We start from the raw sequence: 21,789 nt of genomic DNA, 5'->3' as shown, positions 1-21,789 counted from the left end.
GTTAATATTTCCCAACACACCATGTACATTTGATGGACAACACAAAGACTAGTAAAAAAAATTCTGTAGCCCAAAAGAGAAAGGACAAAAAGGAAAGGGCATTTTTATATATGTGAGCAAAACTTCAAAACTTACCCTAAGAGGAGTTACACATGCCAAGCTATCAAGTAAACACAGTATAACAGTAAATGGGGTTATTTCCGCTTAGACAATTGTAATTAATTAATTCAGTATATTATTCCTCAAGTGTCTCAAGTTAGGAATCTCAAGTTAATCACCATAAAAAAATTACTATTCCTCTGTACTGCAAAGCATCCCATAAAGTACAAATATTGTGTAAATTGAAGCAACAATGCACCATTACTTTTCTTTAATTTAAAAGAAACATAATAAAAGAACCCTATATTGGTTATATTGGTTACAATGTTATACAGTGTCTCTTTATTTGTTCAGTTTCAACATACTGCTATAAGCTGGGATAGATTTTCTGCTTCTCGTTTGGCTCTAATAGGCTGGTCTCATTTCCTGTATGTTTGTCCTGCTCCAGTGTATGATGTAGGTGTGCTAAGTGTATAAAAGCATTGTCCATAATTTGACAGAAAGTTAAAACAAATGCAGCCAAACGCGTTTCACTCTCCCAAGCTGTATCAATGACATAAGATAAGACGAGTGCAGGGCTATTTGGTTATTTACCAAATGTTTCATCCCTAATATAGATATAACTTGGCAGAGCTGTAGCAAAGTCATGAAGTGCCCTGGACAAATCCTTTGTTTGCACCCTCCCCGCCCCCTCAAACTAGTTCCATGCCCTGACAGATTGGAGGAACCTGAGGATTGTATTTTATTAATAATAATAAAATCATGTCTAGGAACCCATTCATTTTAATACCAAAATATTTGCCCTGTATGAATAGACTAGTATTATATAGGGTATATTCTAACATATTACTATTGGGTTGAAGAATTTGGTTAAGAACCTCTGGTTCCTAGGCAGCTACCTCATAGTTAATATGGCTATCTATTTACTTCACTAATTTCCTAAAAAAAAAAAGCATAGGCATTAGGTTTTATTTTATTTTATGCTTGTGAAAGCATTGCCTTTATCTTGTACTTCCACTATATTAGATCTACTGTCTCATGCATGTATAGTTCTTAATGTAAAAAAAAAAACAAACCTTTCAGCTATTCTTTTCTTATAGAATAAGTCAGACTCTTTCTTTCCCTTAAACCCTTGATATTTTGGAATACAACGGTCATGTTTTCCTTATCACTTCTCTACTCCAAGATTTACATATTTATATCTTCTATTCTCTCTTGATAAGTGTCATTAAGCAGATATTGAAACATTTTAGGGATGTTAGATTTAGACTTACGTAAAATTACTTTTTCTCTACAAATGTCTTACCAAAATAAACAGCTAGCAGTTAATTATATCTTCTTTTTCAAGATTCCAATCTCATTTTTTAACGTGCATGCTGTAGTTATTGTAATCATTGGGACCTAGTAGGACATGTCATTTTTAAAGAGGAACTGTCCCTTTCCACAATATTTTATATTATGTTGATTTTTACCATCACTGGGAGCATAAGACTGACACTTTATGTAGGTCCCCGGATGACTCTTATGTTTGAGTCACCCTGTGAGTGCTGGATGTGTATTGTAATGTTATTTGTGGAAGGTCTTGTGTAATCTCCTATTTGGCTGTTGGGTCTATGAATCGCCACCTGTTGGTTGTAAGTGAGTCTGCAACAGTTATGTGCTGCGCCACCTGTTGGTTGCAACAGTTGCTTGAATTAACTGAAAAGCAAGACTCTTTAATTTGCATATTGTTGCTTATGCTGGTAAAATACATATTAATGCTTGTATTTGTCTTCTTAAACCTTTGTTTGAATATTTTATTGTGTTGTAATTAATATTGTTATGTTGTTTTATCTGTTATCTTAACTTTTAAGTGCTTATTAGTACTTATTTTACTTGTGCATTTCACAACATGTTTAAAGACAAGTCACTAAAGGCTTGTCCTTGTCCAAAAATAAAATATAGTTATAGTGTGCTAGTTCCAAAGGAAACTATGTGTCCTGTCTGGTTTGTTTGGGGATGGTAGTAGTAGCGGTTTTGGACCTGCTTGCTGGCTTCCCTGGTCCCATGGTAGTGTTAAGAAAAGCTAACCCTCAGAGCTGTAAATGCAGCATTTGGAAGCAATGCAGGCAGATGGGTTTAAACCTGGCTGCTTTTTATATTTGTTATTGTATTGCATTATTTGTTTTAACATTATGGTCCCTGAATAAGTTCATATGTTGTGAACGAAACGCGTAGGACCCCCACTGCAATCGGGGGAGGCACCCTTGAGCACTACTTTTCACGTAACTTTGTGAGTGCATTTCATTAACACTATATTACACTATGTATGTTTTTTGTTTGTTCTAGATTTACAGCCGTATCCCAAACATTTCTGTTTGTTCTATATTCTCTCTGTGTAAAGGTCATTTATTCTGGGTAGTGACCTGGGAGGCTGTTACGTTGAATTTTAAGATAAGTATATTCACTTTTTAACGCACAGAGAGGTTGACGTCTGCCCCAGAAAAGCTGGACAGACAGATGGGTCAACACCTGTCTGGAAGGAGGAGGCATTGTTTTGTCACACCCAATGTTTAACAAATATTTATTTGTGAGGTGTGAAAGTAGAAGTCTCCATCTTATTGTTATAAACTCTGCCCTCTGCACCTGGCAATAACTGGACTGAAATAGATTGTAATGCCATTTGCTTAATATTTAATCTTAATTTAGAAGAAAATAGAGCATCGCATGTATTGAATTTTGAATTGTGTAGTCAACAGAGAAGTGAACATTCCTCATTGTTCATTCCTGTAATATAGAGTCTTCCTCACAATATTTTTGGTATTGAGTCCTCCACTATATTTTACACCCTTAAATGACCTGATCTATAATTTCTTAAAATAAAAAAGGTCAGTTTCTTATGAGCACTTCAAACTTTAAGATTATCACTGCATCTGAATGTTATACTTTATAAAGACAAAGTATTCTGCAATATTTGCAATCTTACAGCAATTAGCTAAATACTTACCAGTGAAGGGAAGAAAGCATAATTAGACACTTAATGCGAAAGGTTGCTTAAGAGCTAGAACTTTCTGTGGGCTACTCTCCACTTGATTCAGCAGTGGGTTAGGCAAAGTTGCATTGAATGTCCCCCTTAGCACTGTGTCCATGAAAACTGTGCTGAGCTGTTTAAATTAGAAAAATAAATGAATGAGTAATTTTATATTAAACAGTAGCATTAAACAATGTGATTCATTTTTTAAGACATAACATGTAATTATTTTGTTCCTAAATATTAGTTGGTATTGTACATATATTCAGAAAATACAATGTCTCAACAGCATGTATAATGAAAAAAAAGAGGTTTTAATAACAATCATTACAGTGGTTTCCATGAATGCTTGTCTAAACAGACAGAAGATATTGAAAAGGTAGCTAGGGGAGGGTATGAATGCTTTATACATTAGTTTATACAGATCTTCACATAAAGCTATTAGGTATCTGATGCAAACCTAACCAAAATGGATCACTGGATGCATTGCTGCGAAAACGTTCTGCTGCTTCCATTTCTATGAAGTGATTGGCACTGCTGACACATTTATATTCTATTGTTATATTTTTTCTAAATAAAAAAAAGTTAAAAGTCTGCCTTCAGTTTAAAACAAACCTCTACATATTTCCACATATTTAAAGGAACAATCTAATTATCATAAACACTAAAGCATGCTACAGTGGTTATGGTGCCAGGAGTGCCTTAGGGCACTTTTTTTGCATGTAGTCAAACTGCTTTAGAATGGTTTGACTTCATAATTGGGGTTCCGTCAGGCATCTCTTCCCACCTCCCTACTTCCTCTCAGCAGCAGTACACATCTATCATAAAATTGACAACAGACCTGTTTCCAAGCAATTACTAGAAGAATGCTGTATCAAAGGCCTGTAGGTCATATACAGTAACATGGATGTCACTTCTGCCTTTTACATCCATTTTAATAGTAAAGGGTCCTTGAAATGTTCTGTGACAAAGAATCTGTACAGTAATTTATGTTGTACTCAATATGTGCAGTGTGGATACATAAATCATTGATCTCTACGTGGATATTGAATGCCAGTTTTAAATTCTAGGTATGAGTGAGCTTAGAGATTATTTTCCATTCTGTTGATTTTTGCCCAAAGTTCCAGGAGCGGGCCCTCCTTGAACCGGCAGGGAGATCAAAAGATTTATCTGATCAGCCCTGCACTCCCTCTCTTCACAAATGGATCATTGTGGTCTGTTCTAATATCTGGTAAAGATTACTTTAAGGGTGCCCTCGCTTCACGTAATGAAGCTCCCCCACTGGACCGCATGTCACACTGAACTGGACCACCAGAGAAGGGAAGCAGGAAGTGGGGAGAAGCTACACACACACAGCACACAGCCTCCCCTACACACACTTAATTCAGCCACTACACATACAACTCTCAATCAGCATACACAGACACACTCAGCCTCCCCCATACATGACTCAACCCCTTTTGATCTCGCACAAAAAAAACTCAGCCAGTACATTTCACTCATAGAACCAGAGCCCAGGGCTCCAGGAGGGGACCAATCTGGTACCCACCCTGGAGCCCTTGATACTGTTCTGGATCACACGTCAGCTTCTCATGAAAGTCGATGTCATCTCACCCCCACAAAACCAGGGCTTGAAAGCCAGAATTATAAATGATGTGATTTAAATTCCTCTATTTTATCTACTTCTGCATCATATTTTGTTTTATAGGCAGAATGTGTTTCCATTAATTATAAACAATCAAACTTTGAAAAACATTGTGTCATGCTAAAATATATCTTACAGCAAACATTGTCAATCACAGACTGGAATATAAAACACTACCTACATGTTTTGTTTTATAAACTAAAAACAATCATGCCCGATCTATTTCTAATTGTTCAAATGTATCCAAGGCTGTTAGGACTCATTATATCATAGACATATATTACTCATGAATTAACCCCAGTAAATTAGCAGGAATACTACAGAGGGATTATCTAAACACCCACAACACTTCATTAAGCTAAAGTTGTTTTTGCTTAGAGTGTCCCTTTAATGTGTATTAGAAGGAAAATAAATATTGTCAGTATTTTTTGTTAAGGTTTTGTTTGTAAACTATACTATGCAACAATATACCAAATGATAGACCCACTTAGATTCATTATGTGCACATTAGAGGAACCAACATCACAAATAATAAGTAAATCAAATAAAGGTGAAAAAGCTGGAACAACATTCTAACATTATAAATTTAAGTATTCATAACTCAAGAAATACACGTGTAAATGTACCCGAAATATTTAAATTGAACAAATATCCACATCAATTTGGAGCACAGGTTAATAGTACACATGTAACTTATTATCTTAACCACTGTAATGCAAAAGGGGTCAAATGGGCAGGTTAGATCTTTCTAAGATTAATAATGTTGTTTATTGTTAACCTCACAATCTTACAATATCAGTCTCGATATTGATTGATTATTGCCAATGACTTAAGTACAACTTTAAGTCGATAATGATTTCTAACTTTGATAGTATTATCTGAAGAAAATGTTATGACACTTTTGGATTATGATTGTTTTGGAGAAACTCATGCTATTTCAGCTGAGTTCCAGAAAATGTTATTGATCAGACACCAAAGTTGCATGGTGATTTATCATAATGTTATTTATAGGAAAACCATCCTCATATTTTCACTTCTTTTTTAAAGATTTGTTTCATTTAATGAAACTTAATGATTATTTCGAAAAATGTGTATTGGTTCTTTAAGAAAATGTTACCTTTTTTATTTTTATCTGGCTGAGCAGCCATGGGATAGAGGTGGGCAAGGAAGAGAGTAGTCAAGCAAGAGGCAGGTCCATTTGTTAAAGAGGGCAGGCCCGCCCCAAAAAACGGATGGGCCTGCCCTCTTTAACAAGTGGAACTGCCTCTTGCTTGTCCACTTGTTAAAGAGGGCAGGTTTGTATGTCAAAGGGGGAGGGTTCACCCAAAATAGTGGTCAGGCTGACTGATAGTCTTCCCTCTCCACCAGACTTCATGAACTCTTCTGAAGTGGTCTAGTGCCCAATCTCCAGCATTTTGAAATCTGCCAACAGATTGCAGGACATATCCCTGGGACTTATATTTACTGGGACAGTACCTCAAAATGCAAGGCTGCCCCAGCAAATTCAGGATTATTTGCACATAGGAAAGTTAGGTTGTTCAGCAGTTCATTAGAGAACAATAAAACCTGGGTAAGCAATCTTTGGCAATCCTGATGTTGTGGACTACATATTCCCTGATGCTTAGCAAGCATTAGGACTGTAGGAGCATTGAGGGAGATGTAGTCCACAACATCAGGAGTGCCAAAGGTTGCCTACGCCTGCAGTAGAATCTGAGCCAACATAGCTTATCAGACAGATAATAAAGTGACATTTAAAAAAAATCTTTATACAACACTTAAAACAATTTATTTACTTCATTTAATGTAATAAAAATGTAAAAAATTAAAAATTAAAATGTTATGGTAGTTGTTTTTTAACAAAAAAAAAAAAAGCTCAGGCACAGGAAAAAAAAATGGAAAGTAATGAAGGAAAAGTAATATTGAATGTTACCGAACATTATCTTTAGATTTTTTGAACTGCTGGTGATTATTACAATTCAGGCTGATTGTGTAATTCCAAGCTACCACTTGTCAGAAACCAACTAATGGAAGCCCAGATATGCTCGTTTTCATTTGTGATTTGGAGTGCTATTTCTGGAACCAGAAGAAATGGGAGATAGAATGGAAAGAAGGCTGATTTTGATTTAGGTGGGTGTAAATAAGCAGCTTAGTTTCTGCTCAGATTTTTGGTGGGTGCAAAAAAGCAGCTCAGTTTCCCATGATAGACCAAGAAGTCTTCCCAATCATGAGTGCTGGAACTCCTGTACAAACAAGAGCTAGCAGAAATAAATATGATCGATGGTTAGGGAACAGCCACTTAAAGTTAATTCTATTCACTGATTAAGTCAAGTGACCAATATAGGTCAAAAAGAAGCAGTAAAAGAACTATACTTCCAAGCAGGATTCTTCTGGACATTTTGAGCTCCAAGTTCATCTGTACCTGCTGTAGAATCGTGACATCCAATGGAGACAGTTGAGACATCAGCTGCACTTACTACTACCACAGCACTATGATAGAAACATTTAAATACATAAACAAAATCAACACAGTCATGGAGGAGACTATATTTAAAGAAAAACTACCACAACAAGAGGACATAGTCTTAAATTAGAGGGGCAAAGGTTTAAAAATAATATCAGGAAGTATTACTTTACTGAGAGGTTAGTGGATGCATGGAATAGCCTTTCAGCTGAAGTGGTAGAGGTTAACACAGTGAGGGAGTTTAAGCATAAGGGGGATAGGCATAGGGCTATCCTAACTGTAAGTTAAGGCCAGGGACTAATGAAAATAGTTAGAAAATTGGGCAAACTAGATAGTCTGAATGGTTCTTATCTGCGATCACATTCTATGTTTCTGCACCACTGCTTGTGCTTTGTAAATTGCTAGCTTCAACATTGCAATTTACAGCACAAGTGAATCCTGCCTACACATAGTGTGGTAGTAGTGGTGTTGCAGGCAGGGAATAACATTGGCTTTTAAGATTTTCTTTTAACTGTGTGCCCTGCAAGTGGTGAAACTCTTGGCACTAAAGTGCACTGTGTGATGTGCTGTGTAGTCAAACGCAATAACGTTACAGTATTAGTAAATCTAACAAGGAGCAATGCAATTTTAATACAAACATAAGGCAGGGTAAAACCACTACAATGGCATTTAAAAATGGGGAGCAGCAGCAGCATATAGTGTTATTAGCAGCTTAACTATACTCAAACTTTTACTCAAGTAAAATGCTAATTAAAGATCTAAAGAAGTTCACGGAAGCCCAACAGGCAACAGATATGACAAGATTATATTAAAGAAATGGTACACTAGCTTCAAAGACTTTGTTACATTAAGTTACTATGAAATTCACAATGGCATATATATGGATTTGTATTACTGTTGTTTATGCCAGTGTTTCCTAAACCAGTCTCTAAGCACTCCTACTTGCCCAGGATTTAGGGATTACCCAGTTGTGTCTAAGGTGTTTTTTCTTTTTTCTAAAAACACCGTAGACTCGACTGGGTAATCCCTAAATCCTGGGCTGGTAGTGGTGCCCTTAAAACTGGTTTGGAAACCACTGGTTTATCCTCTTCTGGAAGAACCTATTCTCTCCCCATTTTATTTATATCCTTCCTTGAACACTTCCTTCATGTTCATCATTAGAACTGCAGCCTGTTTCATTTGTTAAAAGACAATTTCTACATAAAGAAAATAAATACATTGTTACTTGTGTTAGTCAGAAGCTTTGATTTTATACTTTAAAAATGACATTTCAATTATATTATAGTAGATGCAGTTGAAGGAAGCTGATAGGGCACTGTGTTTTTTCTACACCGAAGGAAGATACAGACACTACAGATTGTATGTGCGGGAAAGGTCTGTTCTTGTTGGGATGAAAGGGTGATTAGTTGCCCACTGACTTTCCCTTTTCTTTTTGGATAATCCCACTATTTTGAACATGAAATGATTTCTGCTTCCCATGTTATCATTAATATAAGGTAGCAAAACAAAAAAATATTAAAATTAATCATTCTAAAATCAGTAATTCTCTCACTTTCTATTTGTTTTTTAATCCATGATATATAATAATCTAATTTGGCAACTCAGAATTGGCATTACAAAAATGGCTGATACTGCATAACCATTAGGCAAATAAAACTAAAATGTTCTCCTATATAATGGCTGTTGTTAATAGAGACATCTTATGATCGCTATTTACAAACAAAGTTGGAAATAAGTCTTAAACAAGAAATTGTGGAGAATTTACTAAGGAAATGCAATGTATCATGGCTTAAAATCCCACATAATTCCCACTTCAATAACTAATTCCTTTTTATTTAAAAAAAATGATTTTCTGGGGTATTTCAAATATTCAGTCAAAATAAGTAATTTAAAAATAGGAAAGGGGTAGGATGACTGTGATCTGTATATATGTTCTCAGTGGCTTGCACGGTTCCTATGACCTACCAGTTGGACAGCATTACTTTTAACTATAAACATTAACATATCAAGCCTTGAGGTTGTATTCCAAAAAGGTTGAATGACAAATATCACCAAGAACAAATTGTTAGATACTGACAAAAATAGTACCCGTGTTGATGCAGAATCCTCCACTTGTTGGGCTTTGAAGATAATAGTAGCACAAGTCATTGGAATCATTATCATGTGATCCAGTCAATGCCTAGAGGCCCCACAATGAGCAACATATTTTTTTATCTTCATTCAGAAGAAGACAGTTTTATCCATCCTTACTTAATGATAAAGGATTTTAAAAAGCCTCTGGGTTGTTTGTCACATTATTACAGAAGCCAAAGAATAGACTAGAACACTGCATGCAAAGTAGTCTTTGCAGCGATGTGTCATAGAATGATTATTGTCATAGTACTACTAAAGGGAATGTATTCGTAAAATGCTATATAATCAGATTCAGATTTGACAAAACATTTGGTAGTGCATTGTGTAAATTTGGATTTTATTTAGAAATTGTGTCCCCAGGAAAAATGACTTTGATATGGAGAATTATGCTTGTGCTTTCATTACTAGCTGTTACATATTTAACATTGTTGATTTTCTATGTATAATGGTAAGTTCTCACATATATGAAAATAGACTTGAATGCAAAGTTCTCACAAAATAGGATTGAATGCACCAAGTGTGATATTGATAGAATTTTAATAAATCACACACACCATATCTGGTTGCAAAGTTACACCCATGGGTTTTTGCTATGAAAGGGTAAATTGTATAAACTATAGAATTAATGTATGTAGAAAACATGATCAGAGTTATTCATCAAACACCAGATTTAGTCAAGATGGACAAAATCCAGTGAAACTTACCAAATTGCCACCGCAATGCCGAATTTTGTAGTTACTTAACCCAAATACTGTCAGAATTCAGTGGGCCTAATCAAATATCCAGCAATCGCCTGGATTAAAAACCTTATAAAGGTTCACAAAGCATTAATATTATTAAAATTCAAAACTGAATGCATTCAGCAGGATGCACATTTGCACATTATCATTCACTTGCTTTTTTGCAAGTGAATATATCATTTTAACAAAATACCCACTGGCCACACTATAGATTGATACCTGAGTCTCCTCAGTGCAAACAGAGTTTTTTTATTATTATTTATTTCAAAGATACCCCATTCATATCCATATTTTCATTTTCACATAAAAAAAAAAACACATATTTGTGCATGTTAGCGCTTCTATTTTCCATAGGCAAGAATCTAAAATAAAAATAAAATATGTAGATTGACAATAGAAGGGTGATTGGCAAATTCTAAAGTTCAGATCAGTATATGTTTCACCTATTATTTAAGTAGCCCTGTCCCCTTTTTCCCAGTACATCACAGGGTTGCACTAAGGTGCAAGATCATAGACGGGCAAGAGGGTGTCTAGGGAGTCTTAAGTTGCTTAGTCCAGGAAGTCAGTTTAGATCTGTCTGTTTGTCTACTTGTTGATTTGTCTGTCATCCATCTTGCCTTTCTGTCTGTCTTCCTGCCTGCTTTTCTGTTCATCTACCTGTTAACTACCTTACTTTCTGCTTTCTTTCCAAACTTAAAGGGAAACTCCAGTGCCAGAAAAACGATCCGTTTTTCTGGCACTGGAGGGTCCCTCTCCCTCCCACCCACCCACCAATCCCCGGTTACTGAAGGGGTGAAAACCCCTTCAGTCACTTACCTGGGACAGCGGCGATGTTCCTCGCCGCTGTCTCCGCCTCCGCGACGCTCCTCCCAGTGATTGCGTCAGCCGGTGGGCAAGACTGATCTCGCCCACCGGCCGAGGAGACGTAATGCGCATGCGCGGAAATGCCGCGCATGCGCATTACGTCTCCCCATAGGAAAGCATTGAAAAATCATTTCAATGCTTTCCTATGGGGTTTTGAGCGACGCTGGAGGTCCTCACACAGCGTGAGGACGTCCAGCGACGCTCTAGCACAGGTTTCCTGTGCTAGAACCCAGGAAGTGACCTCTAGTGGCTGTCTAGTAGACAGCCACTAGAGGTGGAGTTAACCCTGCAAGGTAATTATTGCAGTTTATGAAAAACTGCAATAATTACACTTGCAGGGTTAAGGGTAGTGGGAGTTGGCACCCAGACCACTCCAATGAGCAGAAGTGGTCTGGGTGCCTGGAGTGTCCCTTTAATCTCTGTCTTAACAACTGCCTATCTTCTGCCTGTCCATGCACTAGTTTGTCTGCCTTCTTAACTTTTGGTATGTCTGCCTGCCTTTCTGTCCATCTGCCTGGCTATGCATTACTGCCCTTCTGCTCATCTATCTGCTTGACTGCCCTGCATGTCTGTCTTGCTATTTTTGACTTTCTGACTAATAGTCTGTCTCTATGTATTTTTGTTGGTCCCTCTGCCACTCTGCTTCCCTGACTATTAACCCACTTTCCTGCCTTTCTGTCTGTCAGCCTGTCTGCCTTCCTGTCTGCTGTATGCCTACCTTACTTTCCATTGTCTTATCTGCCTGTGCCTCTTCCTCCCTGTCTGCCTCTCTACCTGATTTCCTGCCTCAATGCCTGCCTGTCTATCTTGCTATCTCCATGTCTATCTGCCTGTCTGCCTTCCTGTCTGCCTTTCTCTCTGTCTGCCTGTCTGCCTTACGGAGTTCATGGAATCTGTCTGCCTTAATTTATTTTCTGCACAACTATCTGCTTGTCTTATTGTCTTTCTGTTCATCTGCTTTCCTTCCTGACTGTCAGAAAGTCAGGACTTTCTGTTTGTCTTCCTACCTTTCTGTTCATCTGCCTGCAGGGCCGTCTTTAGCGCGGGGCAAACGGGGCAGCTGCCCCGGGCCCAGTTGCTCCTGGGGGGCCCCAGAGCAGCTGCCCCGTGGGCCCCGCGATTTGAGCAGCCCCCATGTACCCGGCGGTGCGGCTGCACAGAGCCGCACCGGCCCGCCAACTAAGGAGGCCCCCCCCGGGTGGCCCATGCACTAAGGGTCACCCGGTAAGCATGTGTGAGCAGGGGCCCGGTCGGGCGCTGTGACGCTTAAACAGCGCGACCGGACCCCTTCCTGTACCAGCTGGGAGGAAGTGAGTGCCGCGCGTCACTTCCTCCCACCGGAGATAATAGCCGCACGGGAGGAGAAAGGCAGGAGGAGGGGAGTTCCAGAGGAGAACTCCCATCTGCCTCAGCCTGCCACTGGACCCCAGGGAAACCACCCTCCAGGAAAAGGTAAGAACCTGGAGGGTGGCTAAATGTATGTGTCAGTAGTATGTCTGTGTATGTCAGTATGTCTGTGTGTGTGTGTGTCAGTATGTCTGTGTGTGTGTGTGTGTGTCAGTATGTGTGTGTGTGTATGTCAGAATGTCTCTGTGTGTGTCAGTATGTCTGTGTGTGTGTGTCAGTATGTATGTGTGTGTGTGTCAGTATGTCTGTGTGTGTGTGTGTGTCAGTATGTCTGTGTGTGTATGTCAGTATGTATGTGTGTGTGTATGTCAGTATGTCTGTGTGTGTGGGGGTCAGTATGTCTGTGTGTGTGTGTGTGTGTCAGTATGTATGTGTGTGTGTGTCAGTATGTGTGTGTGTGTGTGTGTGTGTGTATGTCAGTATGTCTGTGTGTGTATGCCAGTATGTCTGTGTGCGTGTGTGTGTGTGTGTGTGTGTCAGCATGCCTGCCGGTGTGTATGTTAGTATGCCTGTGTGTGTCAGTATGTCTGTGTGTGTCAGTATGTCTGTGTGTGTCAATACATCTGTCAGTGTATGTGTCTGTGTGTGTTTCAGTATATCTGTCAGTGTATGTGTCTCTGTGTGTTTGTATGTATGTATGTGTGTGTCAGTATGTCTGAATGTATATAAGTATATATTTGTGTGTCAGTGTATGTGTGTCAGTATGTATCTGCGAATGTTTTAATATATCTGTCTGTGTGTGTATGTGTCAGAAGGTCTGTCAGTGTGATTGGGGGTTGGGTGTAATTGGGGGGGGAGGAAGGGGCAAGGCCTAGGGTGCCCAAGAAAATGATTTGCCCAGGGTCCTATTCATATTATAGACGGCCCTGTCTGCCTGGCATTCTGTCTATTTGACTGTATGAATTTTTGCCAGTCTGTCCCACTCAGTCTGTCTGCCTTTTGGTTCATCTTTCTTATGTCTGCATGTTTACATGTCTACATGTCTCCCTGTTTGCCTGACTGCCCATCTTCTGGCCTCTCTATCCATCTGCCAGTCTTCCTCCTTCTCTGTCCATCTTCCTTCTCATTTTGGAATAATAGACTGCAGTCTGTGTGTGATGGGCAGAGATTTCATGGTGATTTTCATGGTCTGTGAAACCCCTCAGGCCTTTTGCCCTGCTCAACCCACCCAAAGGGTGCCCCTGATAACAAAAAGTAAATCAATGGTTAATGTCATTTATATACAAAGGTGCAACATGTTAACATAAATACTTAAAAAATAACAAGCTTCATCAAAATACAGAGAATATACAGAGCAGTGCAAAACATATGCTTTCATTAAATTAAGAGGCCCCTGACCTATGTCAAGCTTTCACCATTTTTAAAATGTATTGTGAAATATGTTGGTGAATTAACTAAATATTTCTTAACTTTATTTTCAAACAGTATGCCTCTTCATATTAGATTGTAATGTCGAGACAAATCATAGTTTATAAAAAATATATAAGGACATTAAGCTGCTGTTAAACTAATTACAAACTTGAATTAAGTAACTTATACTATTGCAATTTCACATTATTAGTTATATTTCAATTAAAGTGTTTTACGACAAAAGTATTTGCAATAAACATTTTCATATTCAGTCTTCAATCTTTATGAAATATGTAGCTTGCCAAAAAGTAATAAAAAAAATAAACTGAAATCCTATATTTTTTTCTCAAGGGAAAACATTCAGTGTAAAAAAATTTACACTAACATTGATTTTAGACATAAAAATATTAACAGCATAATTATATCGTATTTAATATTTTTTTTATCAACTAGATACTGAAACGTAATAATAGTTTAATGTATATGAAGTAAATCTTTTTAAACTTTGTATAAATAGTTTCTATTGCAATGCAATGTTTGAGATTGTTTTTGTAAGAATACTTAGATGAGGGAAAAAAGAGAGAGTATATAGTTTGTAGTAATGATGTTTCCTCCTCTTGGGGAGTAATTATGTTTCTATTACCAGACAAACATCTTTTGCTGGTTGACAATAGATGAAGGCTTGAGAAAGACAATTTTAGCGTTTCTTCTGAAAAGAAGGCTTCTTGCTCACAGAAACCAATTACTACATGTGAAATTACTTAAAAATGGTTCTGCAGACTTATAAAACATTTGCTGTCTTTCAGTACCTGAAGCATGGGGTAACTTAGTGAGTGAGGCATTGTGAAAAAATAGATTTAAACAGTATTCTGGCAAAGTGTCTTTTTTTACACTGAAATAGAAGCACAAACATCTTTCCAATATAATGAGTACACCGTGAACGATAATTAAGTTAGCTGAATTCATCTGTATGCTTATCATTGGTCTTTTTGTATCTTTATTCTAGACTTGAATATCTTGCTCAAACCAACCATAATTTCCTTCCTTCTCTTCAATCCCACTGCCATTGTTATATATACTCTAGAGTAGTGATGTTGCGAACATGAAATTTTCCGTTCGCGAACGGCGAACGCGAACTTCCGCAAATGTTCGCGAACGGGCGAACCCGGCGAACCGCCATAGACTTCAATAGCAGGCGAATTTTAAAACCCACAGGGACTCTTTCTGGCCACAATAGTTATGGGCCCCCACCCACCTGAGCGGTGGGTGGGGGCCCTAAACAAGAATAATGGGGGGGACCTAATGTCCTCCCCCCTGGCCCCCACCCCTGAGCGGTGGGTGGGGGCCCTAAACACAAATTGGGGGGGACCTAATGTCCTCCCCCCTGGCCCCCACCCCTGAGCGCGGGTGGGTGCCCTAAATACCAATAGGGGGGGGACCTAATGTCCTCCCCCCGGCCCCCACCCCTGAGCGGCGGGTGGGGGCCCTAAATACCAATGGGGGACCTATTGTCCTCCCCCTGGCCCCCACCCCTGAGTGGCGGGTGGGGGCCCTAAATACCAATAGGGGGGACCTATTGTCCTCCCTCCGGCCCCCACCCCTGAGCGGCGGGTGGGGGCCCTAAATATCAATAGGGGGGGACCTAATGTCCTCCCCCCGGCCCCCACCCCTGAGCAGCGGGTGGGGGCCCTAAATACCAATGGGGGACCTATTGTCCTCCCCCTGGCCCCCACCCCTGAGTGGTGGGTGGGGGCCCTAAATACCAATAGGGGGGACCTATTGTCCTCCCTCCGGCCCCCACCCCTGAGCGGCAGGTGGGGGCACTAAATACCAATGGGGGACCTATTGTCCTCCCCCTGGCCCCCACCCCTGAGTGGCGGGTGGGGGCCCTAAATACCAATAGGGGGGACCTATTGTCCTCCCTCCGGCCCCCACCCCTGAGCGGCGGGTGGGGGCCCTAAATACCAATACGGGGGACCTATTGTCCTCCCCCGGCCCCCACCCCTGAGCGGCGGGTGGGGGCCCTAAAAAAATGTACCCCCCAGGTGACTAGGGCTCCCCAAACCCCTAGTCACCCCCTCCCCCCCCCAAAAAAAAATGATCCCCCTACCTACCCCCCTCACCCTAAAAATAATGAGGGGGGACATTTAACTAAGAACCTGTAAAAAAAAATAACTTACCATTAAATGTTTTCATTCTTCTAAAATCGTCTTTTTTCAGCCCCAAAAAAGGCCAAATTAATATCCATAATAACCGACGCAATAAAAAAAAAATAAATAAATAACGAGCGCCAAAAAAAATAATCCATCTTCACCCGGCGAGGGCTCCATGCAGACTGAGCTCTGCAGGGCGGGGGAACTGCCAGTTGATAAAGCCCTGTGTGGCGAAACGCGTTTTGGCTATTTTCATATTTTAATTATATTAATAAAGGAATATTGGCTCTTTTACCATATATTTGCCATATACCTTTTATTTTATATTTTTATTTTCATTCTACCTGGTCATACATCACTTTGAAGTCGACATCCGTCCAAGAATCCTAGGTGGGGATAATACCACCCACACCATTATATTGAGCAGTATACCCTGCTCATACAAATGTGTGTACTTTTAATCCTACTTTTTATACTTATTTTTATGATACAAACAGTGAGCACTATATTTGGCTCTTATTTCTCTTTCATACCGAGGAATTACCAACACCTATATTCCACCAGTGGGGGGGCAAACGCCACTGAATACTAATCATACTAGAGCGAGTTTATGCTCTCAAATAGGTGAGTGAATTACCTCCCTAGTATTTATCCAATTTTCACCTATTTACACACAGTCTGCACTATTGGAGTCTCTCTGTTTTCTCATTTGTATGTTCATCACTGAGTCAAGATCCCTCAAAATAACAGAGGATCAAGCTTCCCATTGAAATCACCATATACCCAAGTCTCTACAAGCTTACCGGAACCCATAAGAAGCCTACAAAGTATTGGGACTATTATATGTATATATTCTTATTCTATTTTAACGTTTTTATCATATGTGAGCACATTATATTTATTTATTTTCTTCTGTATAGCGCGACCTATTATTGTGTTTCTACCATTTATTTTTTGAGGACATTAGAGGGAACCTCATACCTATAGGTTGCAGCTTCTTATCTGTTTTTAGCTCTCATTAGATCACACAGCGCTGATCCTATACCCATTTTGTCCATATCCTGATTTCAGGTTACAATGTTACCCTCACAGAAAACAGAGTGACTCAAAATCTTCCTTAACAAAACCGATATATATAGAACATTTATTTTCCTTTTGAGGTGGTAAAACATACATAGCACCCAAGTGAGCACCAAAACATTGAGTGCTTCATGCAGAAGCCAAGATCAGGGTGTTTAGAAACACTCTGATCTTTGGTTTCTATATGAAGGGCACTCGGGTTCAGTGCTCACTTGAATGTCTATTCATTTTTAATGCCTCAAGAGGAAAAAAAAGTTATATATTGGTGTTGTTGAAAAGGTGGACACAGTTATATTTATTCTAGGATCTAGAGTCACTCTTTTCTCATTTTAGTGTGATGTTCTGTTAGATAAATTGCAGACCAGTGAGATGTGACCGAAGTACTAATTATGGATATTCATTATTATCTCACCCAATGTTGCACTATTCAGCTGTGCTGTAGAGATTGAGGTGAAATCAATGAGCCATTTGGGAAGATGATTTGGAGGCATATTTCTCAATATTACCTCTTTATCATCACTTTCTATCCTTCTATTTCCCTTTAGCAGTATATTTGATCTACTACCAGGCCATCTCAATCCTGGTTTTGTAAATTCCATTTGACCCTAAATTTTATTGAACCTGCCTACTTTCACCCTCCTGTCCACTCAAAAGAACAGTGATTTGTATTCTCAGCTTCCTTGACCTCTCTATTGACTTTCACACAGTTGATAATTAATTTGCCTTAGTATCACTGCTTAAGCCCTCGCTTGGTCCTCATATACTACCTTTCTACCCACTTCAGCCACCTTTCAATGGGTGTGCTGCTCAGGTCAGTTTTCATTACACTCGTCTTATACTTTTCTCCTACAACCCACCTGGTGGCCTTATTTCCTCTTACCACTTCAATGCTCATTTCAGAAACTTTCAGTTTACTGTTCTTAAAGAGACAGTCCTGGTGCTATAAAAACTACAGCCACTGATCAAATTTCAAATCTTTTTAAAACCCATTTATGATTTGACAATTTACCTTGGTCCAGCTGATCCGGCATCTGCTACATCTAACCCTCTACAGCCAATGAGGCTGGTCCTGCATCAGCCATGCTTTACTCTATGGAGACATTCATCTCCGGCTGCTGGAGAAGCTCCTGCTGTTGAATGTGGTTTTGGTGCTTATGAGACCTGGGTAAGTTGTCAGAAAGGAGTTATACAGGAACAGTGTCATGGCACTTATGGCACCATAATAACTACACCAGGTTGTAGTGTTGTGGTGTTTTGACTGAACATTTAACCTTGCCTAATGGAACACACATTTCTGGGTGTTGTATATTAAATATTAGAAAAATTAAAAATCTATTACAAAAATAAATCTACATGTCTGCAATCCATATTGGTTGCTTTGATATGAATTGTTTGCAAGCACATACTGTGTATACTGTTGTGCATTGATGGCGCACATGAACAGATGCATTTTTTTTTGAAAGACCCTAATCTTGAATGAAAGAATGTAAGACTAAATGTAGTTTTTATGCCAAGCTAGTGTATAAAATGTATGAAAATGATAAATCTTTACACAGCATACGTAGATTGTGATTTGAAACCAAAACCAGTAGATTGTGATTTGTTGACAAATTATCCAAGCAAGTTGTTTCTTAATTCTCAAAATATATTTTCTATTTTTTATATTACATAATTTGAAAAATAAATTTCAGTATTAAAGTGAATGTTGCTTGGGTTTTTAGGCATACATGATTAAGAAAAATAAAGAAATAAAGAATAAAACCTTATAAATAACATGGCATTGTTTCTCTTTTTCAAGCTAATTGAGATGAAAACAAGGTTATATATGGAGTGTGACAGAGCATATAGTATGTAGGATAAAGTGAAGCAGAAAAACATCAGCAAATCAATATGTTTGTCTCCCAAATTGGAGCAAAACATGGAGTCAGATGTATCAAATAAAATTATCTCCATTAAAATCAATATTTATCTTGTATAGAAAGTGTTTTGTTTTTTTTTTAACCTCTAGACTTTGTGTGTTTGGGTCCATCACGCAAACCCAGGTAAGAACAGACATAAGGACACCAGATTTGTCAGCATCCATAATATTTTCAACTGGATTTGTTTAAGTTATGTTAATTTGTTTACATGTAGCTGTGTATATCATATATTGATAATATATAGACGGTCTCTCTTTATGTAGCTATGGCTTAGATGTGCGCACTTGCCATCTTCCATCCATTGCTTGCAATAACTAGTCACGTTGAGAGAACATAAATATTAAAGGGACACTATAGGCACTAACACTTCATCTCATTAAAGTGGTCTGACTGCACTGTCCCTGTTCCCCTAACCCTGCAATGTGAAATTTTAGAGAAACAGCAATGTTAACATTCTAGTGTTAAGGCTTCCTCCACTGGCTGTCTACCAAACCACCACTAGAGGAGCTTCCTTCAGTTTCTCACAACACATGCGCATTAGGTCACCCCATTGGTTAACGTTGGAGGAGGAGGAGCCTGACACAGTGCTGAGGTCCCTAAGTCCCCAGGAAAGTGTTTAAAAGGTTATTTAATCCTTTTAAAGATGGGGAGGTGCGGGCAGAGGGACACTATAGTGTTTGGAAGATGGCTTTGTATGTCCTTGTATGTATATTCCTTTAATAGTAATATAGTGAATTGGGATCAAAAAAGGATCAACTAAACCTTCACATGTCTTGTCACATTTAACACAGAGACAAAAGTAAAGAATCTAAAGAAAAAAGGATCATTCCAATCTCTGGTGATTCAGCATGAAGAGTTTCTAGTATCTCCCTCGGCCAAGAACAGACCTGTAATGACTCTTGCAAGCTCCAAGCTCTGAACTGTCTGGAGCTCGAGTAAGCCATATACCAGGTTGGCTCCTTCCCCCCTACAGTAGGTGTAACAGGCTTGTAAGGAAGATATTTGATATCACTACCAGCCCACAAAGGCACCCCTCTGCTTTGTCCGGCAGGGTGCATTTTAAGATGCATTGGCCCTACAAGTATAAGCTCCATGACCCACCATGTTGACGCTCCTGGGCAGGGCATTTAATATATTGATTACAGAAAGTTTTAAGGGTAATCTTTATTTATAAAGAGGCATGTTGGCATATAAAGGGTAAGCTGTACATATTCCAAGTTTATAGTCTCATTAAAACATATTAGTAATGAAAAGGTCAGAATGAATGATTAATGCAACTTTCTCTAACTGTATAAAGCAAGAAAAGCTTTTTTGGAACTAATCCATTCATCACAGAATGCACCAGGCAGGTAAAATTGCTTATTGTAAAATAATAGAAACATCTGCATTTCACTGTAAAAGCAATACAATATAAACTTGAATGTAATGCCCACATTCATATAAAATATTGAATACTAGAATATTTATTTTAAACAAATTACCACACTGTGTTATCTGGAACAAATATCCTGTTTTGTTATGTTATTTTTTTTAATTTAGACATTAATTGAAGACTATAACAAAAGGCAGACTTTGTCCTGAAATGTGCTGTTATTGCTTTAATTTAAAGACAATGTCTACATGACTGCATGTGTAAATTGAACTCACAAGTCAGTTGCTGTTGATGATTTTTTCTTTTGTAAATTATCCAAAATCTATCAGTTTATCAAGTGATGTATTATTGAATATATTCCAGTGCCTGCATCTGTGCAACAATTATTTTCTATCTAATTTACTTCCTTAAATTGTGGCTTATGATTTCCTTAAAAAGAGATATTAAAGTCTAAGTTAAATCAATTAAAATAATCATTTATTTTACTGCAGTCAATGTCTTTATAATTTAAAAGCACATTTTTTACCTTAACATTGGCCATTTTTTTGAAGAAATTATATATATGTTTAATATATTCGGTTGAGTTATTGATTGTATTATTAATTTTATGATTTAAGAATGCAGGCAAATTGTTTTGCCTAGTAGAAGTTTTTAGACATTGAGTCCACACTTTTAGTAATTCATCCACTTGTCTAATTATGATTGTTTTCCAAGAAACACCCATGGATTTAATTACATAAAATAGCTTAACATTTTACTTTTTTTTTTTTTTTTTACCATCGCACCTTGCAAATTGCTTTTGAAGCCACAAACTCTAATTTGTTGTCATTGTAGTCAATTATCATCATATCCCGTAACCTCAGGCAAAGTGCATAACTAATGGAAAAAATAGCTATATAGCAAATTCCTAACTCATGACAACAGAAATCTTCATAATAAATCTAAAAATAAGAGAGTGCAATAAAACATATAAACACTTTAAAATATAAAAATATCTATGCTACAAAGTATAGAACATACATATAAGAAGGAGCTATACACATAGAAAATCCCTGTAAAATGTTGAATAAGACAAAAAGTGACATAAAAAGTGTCAGCGCTATGGTAGAAGAAACTCAGTTAACTTTTCTTGGTAATCTACTAATAATCTGTCGAGTAGCACTAGTAGTGTATGCACATATATATTCAGTGAAAAATAAAACAAAATCAATTACTTAGACAAAATCAGCAGCATGCATTACAGTTCATGTTTCTCCAAAAATAAAGCATCTACTTTAATATCCAAGAGTCCCAAAATAGTCGGTGAGGGGATAATAGTGCCACACAGGATGGATCCAAAGACTTTATATGTACTACTAGCAGCAGTATCCACCGTATCTTAAAAAAGATACAAAGAGATCCACATAGTGTAACTCTGTGTTTATTAGGCAAAACATATATTTTTCAAGGGTTAAACCATCCGATAGTGGCAAGTAGGAATCGTAACTCTGGTGAATACATGGCCTGACAGCCGACCCTGAAATGATAGTCCCTGGTAGTTTGCAGTGTGACAGTGT

General features: G+C 38.2%; 1 protein-coding gene across 1 annotated transcript in view; it reads right to left on the bottom strand.

Annotated features, from left to right (window-relative positions):
• STPG2 (sperm tail PG-rich repeat containing 2) overlaps positions 1-21,789 on the bottom strand; it is a 512,492-nt gene that overhangs the window by 5,129 nt on the left and 485,574 nt on the right. Inside the window, exon 14 of the mRNA XM_063458613.1 lies at positions 3,086-3,242. Coding sequence (XP_063314683.1) covers positions 3,108-3,242 — 135 coding nt within the window. The 3' untranslated portion in view covers positions 3,086-3,107. The remainder of the gene's footprint in view (positions 1-3,085; positions 3,243-21,789) is intronic.

The sequence above is a fragment of the Pelobates fuscus genome, chromosome 6, assembly GCF_036172605.1.
Source record: "Pelobates fuscus isolate aPelFus1 chromosome 6, aPelFus1.pri, whole genome shotgun sequence".
Lineage (NCBI taxonomy): Eukaryota > Metazoa > Chordata > Amphibia > Anura > Pelobatidae > Pelobates > Pelobates fuscus.
This window is presented reverse-complemented; position numbering and strand designations above follow the sequence as displayed.